This window comes from Amaranthus tricolor, chromosome 1 (assembly GCF_026212465.1).
Source record: "Amaranthus tricolor cultivar Red isolate AtriRed21 chromosome 1, ASM2621246v1, whole genome shotgun sequence".
Classification (NCBI taxonomy): Eukaryota; Viridiplantae; Streptophyta; class Magnoliopsida; order Caryophyllales; family Amaranthaceae; genus Amaranthus; species Amaranthus tricolor.
In genome coordinates, this window is record NC_080047.1 from 21695963 (window position 1) to 21705324 (window position 9362).

Consider the following 9362-nt stretch of genomic DNA (forward strand, 5'->3'; position numbering starts at 1 on the left):
AAGCAATTCACTAACCAAATTTTTTTTTTGATTTTCCTCAACTTCTTCACGAGCCATGATAGCTTGCTCATGTAGTTGTGTAGTAGAGAAGGCACTTGCAATGGTAGACATGTGCTTGTTCATCTCATTCATATGATTTGAAAAGCTAGAAGACATATTGTTAAAAGAAGAAGTTAAGTCCACAACCTCCGGCTTCTTCCTTTTCCTTCCTTGTTCATTTGGAGCCTTTTCTTTTTTGGCTTTCTTTAAAGAAGGTTCACTTGGAGTTGATTGTTTTGATTGGTTGACGAACTCATTATCATCAAATTCATCATCTTCATCACTACCACCCTTATCTAGTTCAATGGTCTCTTTCTCTTGATTGTCAACAGCTTCGACAAAAGTCTCAGATTGCACTCCAGTAGCTCGATCAGCACCAAAGATAACTGACAGTTGATCATAAAATGGAAAAGGAACATTCCATAATCCTTGAGCATTTCTGTGTTGCTGAAATTAAACAAGAATTGAATAAAAAAAAAGATACGTCATTTAAAATATGTTATAATTTCTAACAAATATTAAACAAGTCAAAGTATTTGTGTACCTTACAAAATTCTTCATAAGATTGCCTTTCACAAACAATCATATTCTTTTCATTATCCCAAGAAAAACCAGAAGTGCGAAACATTTCAGTTAGCACATTATACTTATCCTTAAACCATTTGATTTTTGATTCAATATGGGGAATACCTTTCAACCCACACCCGGGAAACTTCTCATTCAATTTCTCCTCTAAATTATTCTTGAAACCACCTTTGAAACTCCCATCAGCTTTCCATGAAGGATCGACACTCATCTCCAACAAACCATTAATCAAACATTCTTCCTCAGATTTAGTCCATGATCGCTTGTTTTTCCCTCTTCCACTTTGAACAAATTGACCAACATCCATCCTATACAACAACGATGTATTAATAAAAGAATTACCAAATAAGGCTATTTTCTTATTTGCAAGATAAAATAAATAATCCAATTACACCATAAAAAATATCTCAACACCATAAAAAAAAATTTATAGATTACAAAAAAAAAATTCGATTACATCATAAAAAGGAACACCCAAACATAAGTCCAAATAAACTAAACAAACATTTATGTTTGGCTACTATGCCTAAGTCTCCAATTATTAAACATATTTTGTGCTAAGTTATTCTGATAAGTAGTCCAAGCATTCGTAGTAGCTATTTGAGTAATCAACTCAACATCATCATCTAGGCCCTCATCATCACTTTCACCTTCTTCACTATCGAAATCCCAATACATTGTGTAATCTGTTGGCATATGTTTTCGAATAAGATTGTGTAATAGTACACATGCTTGAATATACGCCCATGAGTACGTATTGGAAAGAAGGATGGGGTCCTAAGAATACCCCACCTTCCTTTTAATAGCCCAAAACATCTCTCAATAACATTCCTTGCCTTATAATGTTTCATGTTGAAGTACTCTTCCGCACTAATTGGCTGTCGGTCCCCCCACTCTTTAAGGTGATATCGATGACCTCTATATGGTACTAAAAACCCTTCACAATTCATGTATCCTGCATCTACCAAATAGTAGGAACCTTGACATATGGCAAAAAAAAAAAGAAAAAGTCATGACATTGCTTATTGGATACCACAATATAAAATCTAAATTCTAAGTATGATTACCTTGTGGCACTATTAAACCATTAGTCCTAGTAATAGCATCTCGAAGGACACGACCATCATGAGCGGATCCTTCCCAACCAGGTTGAACATATATGAACTCCAAATTAGGGTTACATGCACCTAACAAATTCATAGCAATAGAACCTTTCCTTGTCCGATATCTTGCTCTATCCTCACTTGGCACATGAACACTAATATGAGTGCCATCTAAGGCTTCTAAACAATTCTACAAAAAAAAGTTAAGAGGGATAAGTTTTACAATAAACAAAGTGGATAGATTTTTAAATAATATAGATGAAATTATGTTATTACCTTAAAACATTTCCATCTATCCACTTCACAATCTTCTGTTATAGGTGTCGGCTTTTTTAGAAAGTGAGTATGTAGTTTTAAGACGGCAAGAAGACATCGGTGGAAGTTTCTACTAACACTTTCTCCACTTCGAAAGAAATGACTTCTAATTGTCCTATTTTTCAAATGATGTGCCAAAGTGTACAAGAACATAGCTACAATTTCCTCCAAAGACATATTTCGAGTGCCATTTGAACCACCGACATCTCTGACCATCTCACAAAGGACATAAAAGGTTCTTCTATTCACACAAAGTTCACTTTTGCAGACTATATCACTATCCTTGATTAGTGCATCCAAGTGCTTTTGTCTAAGGTGTTTCTTCTCACTTTTGCTATAACGTGGTCGTTCAATTTCATAAACAATTACACCCATCATACACATCACCAAGTACATGATTGTGACGACATTGTTAACAACCATGAAAAGTAGTAGTAATTCAATTTGTCTCTTCTTCCTTCTTACTATAGCTAATTGAGATGGAATCATTTCTGTGTTTGTATACATGCATCATCATATTAATAAATAGAAAAAAAATTATATATTACCATATATATATTCTATCATTTTGTTTCCAATAGCTTATCTATAATGCCATATATACAGTGAAATTATACTTGAAAAATAACAATCTAGCAATCATATATATCCAACAGCAATCGAAACCCATATGCTCGTTAGCGTTCGTAACCCAATTGTCTCCACCAACTCATGAACACACATATTATCGTGTAATTAAAAAAAAGCAACAAAAAAAAAACAAGCCTATATATCGACATATATCTACAGCAATCTCCATGAGATCTTTTTAAAAATCAGAAAAACATATATATCGAAATATATAACAAATGTACAATTATATTGGACGAAAATTGAAAAAAAAAAACCTTATGGTCGTTTGACAAAGTGCCGGAGATGATAGCCGTACCGGAGAAGAGAGCCGCCGCCGGGGAGGAAGTCAGCCGGTGAAATTGGAGTCCGTTCAGCTTTCACTATAGTTGGAGGAGGAAGGTGGCTGATATTTTTTTCTCTCTCATCACTTTTCTGAAATTAGGGTTTGAATATGGGATGGAATGGAGTTTGAAACTTGGGGGGTAGGAGGGTATGGGATTCTAGAGGATTGGAATGGGATGAGAATCCAGAGGGTATGACATCCCAATGTAAAAAGGCCTAACCAAACATTGGAATGGTTGTGATACCATTCCATACCATTAAAAAAGAGCCAACCAAACATGCCCTTAGTTTTTGTGATTTCATTCTGTCTTCCATGATAACCATAAATGATTTTCTGCTTACCTTTTATTTTGGGCGGAAACCAATGACTTACGAGATGTTGTGTTTTGTTCGTTCTTCAAGTTTAATAGTCCTTCTTATTCAATCTACTTGTTGTATTTACTTTTTCACATTTATTAAGAAAGCGTTTTAATTCTTAAGGGGTGTTTGGTTAAGTTTTTTTCTATGTAGGTAAGGGATTCAATCAACTTATAAACTTACTTTTTGTTTGGTATCAAATTTGGTTAAACGAATTCGTTACTTAAGGGTAACAAATAACCTCATTTTGTTTCCTCTCATTTAACAATGGTAACTAAATTCCCTTTCTTCCCTCTTTCTATCTTCTTATCTTGTGAAATTCAAAAACTTCAGTACACTTCTATCATAGCTTTGTGTTCATCACCTGCACTTATGAAAATCAAATTTCAGCCCATGTGAATAATTTAAAATAATGTGTTTTATATTTTTTAAAATTCATTTTTCAATAATTGTAGACCCAGTAATATAGGGGAAAGTTAAAATTTATTTTTGTTTTATATTTTTTAGGTTTGACTATATTTGGTGTAAATGGTTGTTCATCACTTTGATTATTGTAGAGGGAAATAGCAAAATAATGGAAAACAATAATAATCTTATACCAAACAATAATAATAATAATAATAATAATAATAATAATAATAATAATGGTTGTTCATCACTTTGTTTCCCTTACCTAATTATACCAAACAACTAATTACAAAAATCCTTATCATTACCGTTACCCTTCTTTAAGACTAACCTTTCCATTTCCTTTCCACTCTTTATACAAACACCCCCTTAATATATCTAATTGTGAATAATTAAAAATTATGAAAGTTGATGATTAATAATCTTTGCATTGACTTGAGATGAACGAAACAACATCTCACTTCACTTTATTATATCTTAGAGATTAAGAATAAAATCCATATAAGAAGTGATTAGTGAATAATAACCAAAAAATTAAATGAAACAAGTAGGTTTTTTTTGCTTTTACGTCTCTAATATAGCTATTATTTTAATCATATGGTATGCAATATTTTAGATGAACTAAATTTTCATAATTAACTACTAAATGAAAAATATAATACTATACATATATGTTTGTACGGTGAAAGATTATATAACTACAATGCACAATTTGTTCATTATATTGCAATTTTTAGCTAATGCTAACATGATTAACAAAAAAGTAAATAAAGACGTGCATCTGCGGGCATGAGGAGTAGCTACATAAGGGACCAGGGGCTTTACCAAAAATGTGATTTTTTTAAGTTTTGGCTTTGGCCTCTTTACTAATAATCATACATTCTATTAATTTTACTGCATAATAGTAAAAAGGAAGTTTAATTATAAGCATGACAATTGTCTTTTTGTCATTGGTTAGAATTATTGAAATTTAATTAATTTGTATTTTTTACATTTACCATATTTACAAATTTATATTTTCGGAAAAACTGATAAAAAATTATTGTGGAAAATATATAATGTACTGTGTAGAACATTATATATTTTCTGATAAGATTTTGGAATTACACCGCGTAGAAAATTATACCACCGAATAAATTACATTTATTCCAGTGTAATTTGAATTACACAATTTAGAAAATTATACTGTAAAATTATACAACAATTTAGAAAATTACTTGAAGTATTTATCCATCAATTGTTATTTAAAACTAAAATGACATAAAATTCAAGTAATTGATCATTAAAATCAGTCATTTATCTTATTAGACTACCATAATTACAATTTTGAATTTTAGGAAAAATGTAAAGTATGGTTTGTAATCTAAAATTTTATTAAAATATTAACGTATTTAAAAATTCGTGCATTGCACGAGTTTCTATCCTAGTATGATATATAATTTAAAGAATGCATAAATATAACAAAAATTATTATAGCTCAATGATTGAATTAACATATTTGTAATCCACGGTTAAAGGATCAAATCCTAATTGGAACTGTTATTTATTAATAGACTAATTAATTTATATTATGCCATTACTCTTTATCTTTCATAATTTTACATTCATCCTTTTTAGTGTGTGTTTCATTGTTGTTAAAATTGCGATTCTGATATACGAGTCTACAATTTTACGATCCAAAAACAAGTGGCTGATTTGAATCATAGGTAAAATCTTAAAGTTGTAGAATCTTAAGATTCTAGTTGGAATAAAATTTTTAGAGGTAAAATCATAACATGATTCTACGATCCTACGATTTAACGATCCGATTCTACTAATTTAGTATTAATTATTATTAATTTTTTTATAGACGATCTTTCACTAATCTCTTTCACTTATATAAATAAATTTCAAATGTATCATCATGAAAAATTTTTAAAAAATAAATTTCTTAATCGGTATGAAGATTTAAACTAATTATTAAAAAGTATTCTTTACATTCTTAAAATAAAGTCAAAAAAACTTTAATTCATAAATTTAGACTTTTAAAATGGATAATAATGATAAGATACTATATATTTTAATATATATTTTAGTTTATTTGTAGAATCGTACGATTCTACGATTTGATTGTATCAATTCAATTCTACCTTTGTAAACGATTCTAAGTATAATCCCGATTTTAACAATTTTGGTGTGTTTATATTTTTGCTATCTTAATTTTATTAGTGTTTTTTTTTGGAGACTCAATAGGCAAATATATGAAGTCAAAAACACTAGTTTATATAATATTTGCTATGATTCAAGTTTATTTCAGTCTATATGATTATAAAATTTCATAGTTTAACTAGTTTATGTATATAATAAATAATTTGGTAGTATATTGATAATTTGTTTGCCTCAACTCGAAATCCTAGCTTCGCTGCTATCTGTGGGTGTTTTTTAGTTTTGTTACACTGCCAAACTGATATAATTGTAAGAAAGGTACATAATCACCATCTGTGGGTGTTTTTTAGTTTTGGTATCTGTGGGTGTTTTTTAGTTTTGGTTGAACAAATCAAGATTTTGGAACTCTCTCAATTTGGCCACAAATATCGTATTTTAAGACATAATCACCATATTATTAATATAATAAAATACAAATTACAAACTACACAAGAACTAAATTTGTATTCCCTTTTTGTAATTTTGCAACAATATATGTTATTTGGAAACTTGATATTTGTTTTAGGCATATGAGAACTTTCTTATTGAGATATTTCTCTAAGAAAGTTACGTGAAATATAGAAGTAAAATTTACAATGAGATACGCATAACAAACCCTAATCTCCTAGTACAAAAAGTGACTAGGATGAAACAACAATGTGTACATTATGAACATAGAAAATACACAATGAGTTTATAACTCTCTTTATGCTTCATGCAAAGAAGAGAAAAGAAGAGAAATTAGTAAAAGCATTCAAGTTCGTGCCTTTTTTCTCTACACTCCACCCCTCTATTTATATTCGAGCATACATGAATTTAACCAATCAAATGATTGTATAACTGATGTAGAATCAATTTTTAATCATTTACTAACTATTAGAAATGATTAAAGTAACAATCCAAACTATACAAACCATCAAAATCCGACCAAAAACGAACAAAATTAGAACAAAAGCAAAGCGACGAGTCGCTTCTTCCTGACGACAATTTGGCGTTTCCCAAAAGTTGACTTGACTTTTCTTTCTGCCTCAAAATGGAACATCAGAATGGAAGCTACGACTCGGCTCTTATCAAAAATGAGTCGTTTTTTTTTACTGATTTTGATTTTTCGTTATATTTGTGTGGATTTTTCCTATGGGCTTAAGTTTTATTACTTGTGTGTCCCACTATATTAATACTACATGGTATATATCTTATGAGCTCTATATAATTTAATGTTCAACACATCAAAAAAACCGTTTGAAAAGTTGTAAAAAATGATCATACAAATATGTTAATATGATAGCAATGTAAAACTAGGCCGACTAACATATTATTTTTGTTTAGATCAAATTTGAAATAGTGTGACTAAAGATTGAATGTGATGATTCAAAACAAGGTTTTTTTGCTTAGTCTTCTTAGAAGAAAGTTTAATTTGTGGAGATGGAGCGTTAGTTCAATTCTCTAATGAATAAGCATATGGTATTGGAAGCTAATTTAGTGATGGTACTTGTGGAATAGTGGAGACGTAGACGGTAGAGTACCAATAATTGGAACAAGATATTGTGTTCAAGCACTTGGGTTGCCCATCAAGACACCTTGGCGTTCGTGGTACCATCATAATCAGGTATTCAACCTTCTTATCTCTCTTTTCGTACACTTCATTTCTTTTTATTTTAAGCTCCAACATTATTAAATCGTCTTTTAACACTTGGGACTTGGGAGTGTTTTCCATATACTCCCTCCGTGCTTTTTTGTTTTTTCTATTTACTTTTTGCACATTTTTTAAAGTAACTTTTGTGCTCCAATATCTCTAAATACGGATTGTAAAAAATTATAAAAAATATATGATGAAAAAGTATACATTAAGATGAATTTAACGAGATCTCCCATGGATATAATTTATTATCTACATATGTTTTAAAAAATTTAATTAAATTTCTTTCTCCAAAATAGAATAATTTTAAACGGAAGAAGTATATTTTACCTATATGTTTGAACATTTTGATAATTGAAAAAAGTAATAGTATTTTCTTTGTTTCTTTTTATTTGCCTTTTTTCATGCATTTCAAAGTAATTTTTGAGTCTCGATATTTCTTTATACGCATATAAAAAATTGTGAAAATTATATATTAAAATTCTTTGCATGAAATTGAACCCAACAACATATTACATGAATATATTTTGTCTTTAATATATACTTCAAAAATCAAATTTAAATTTCTCTCTTATAAAAAACTTAAAATGAAAAAAAAAGGAAGGGAAAGAGTAGAACACACACATATAAATATATCAAGAGTTTTGAATTGTAAGATTTGTATGTATTGTACCCTTCCTATATCATCAACTTGTATCTAATATATATATATGCAGCACGACCGTGTTTGAGATTATTCGGGCACTAGGCCCTACAAAAATTAAGCGCCCTACACTAAGTTTTTAATAATGTAACTCATATATTGACGCCTTAAAAATTACTAATTAAAGATTATGCAATTAATTGAGCTATTGTCAAATATATCTAATTTAAGATCACATGTATCAGTTTAGGTGAACAACAAAAAAAATCTAATTTTAAACAATATTTGTGCAAATATGTGCTTGATTCACCAAGATACCTTAATGGTGTCTTTAAGGAACAAGAATATTAAAACACCAAAATTCTTTGCCATATAAATGATATAAGAGGCTTTCATCTGTTTTTTTCCATCTAAAGATAAACTGTATCAAATTTGAATTTAAATAGCGTCACAAAGTAATAAATTTATACTATATGATTTTGAAAATGTAGTTGAAAAGTTGGACAAAAAATGATTGGTTGAAGTATTATAGCATTACTAACGATTTTGATATCTAAAAGAAAATATTTACTTATGAATTATGATCCATTCTTTAATTACAGGTTCCTCCATGTTAATTAAAAAAAATTCACATATTAAATTAAAATGAAGAAATATCAAAGAAATAGGAGTAAACTCTGACATAACTAAATGTAAAGGAAATTTATACACACATTAAGTGAAATACATACTATACCATGATAATACCATCAAATACACTTGCTCAAAAAAAAGAACATTAGTGTCATGGTATCACTTATCTGATTTACTTATTTATTTAAATTATTAAATGTCATATTACCCTAATACCCTTTGATCTTTCGTGTTGACCTTAACTTTTAGTCAATAGGCTTTTTCTGAATTCTCCAAACTCCTTAGTTGGCCCATGAGCAAGTAACCTTCCAAATACCCTAACTTCCCCCTGAGAAATAACTTTCAGATTGACCCAACTTCCCTTTTGGCAACTACCCTTTACTTCTCATTCACTAGTTCTTCTTCTTTTGATGCTAATAACTGCCCACTACCCCCATGATAATCAACCTCCTCTCTGAAATAACTTCCCTTCACACCACTATAAATAGAGACAACCATCAGAGAG

The 9362-nt window shown here is 29.6% G+C and overlaps 2 protein-coding genes across 2 annotated transcripts in view; one reads left to right on the forward strand and one right to left on the reverse strand.

The window, feature by feature from the left end:
- LOC130807564 (uncharacterized) overlaps positions 1-1973 on the reverse strand; it is a 7142-nt gene extending 5169 nt beyond the window's left edge. The window contains exons 1-2 of the mRNA XM_057672827.1: positions 584-1973; positions 12-486 (exon numbers count right to left, since the gene is read on the reverse strand). Of these exons, the coding sequence (XP_057528810.1) occupies positions 12-486; positions 584-931 (823 nt within the window). The 5' untranslated portion in view covers positions 932-1973. The remainder of the gene's footprint in view (positions 1-11; positions 487-583) is intronic.
- A 5472-nt stretch (positions 1974-7445) lies between these two features.
- Positions 7446-7809, forward strand: LOC130818261 (serine carboxypeptidase-like 26; the record flags this gene model as incomplete). The annotated part of the gene is given in 1 exon segment (XM_057684373.1): positions 7446-7809. A coding segment is annotated over 1 exon segment (175 nt), but the record flags the coding sequence as incomplete, so codon positions are not given.
- Between the last annotated feature and the right edge of the window lie 1553 nt (positions 7810-9362).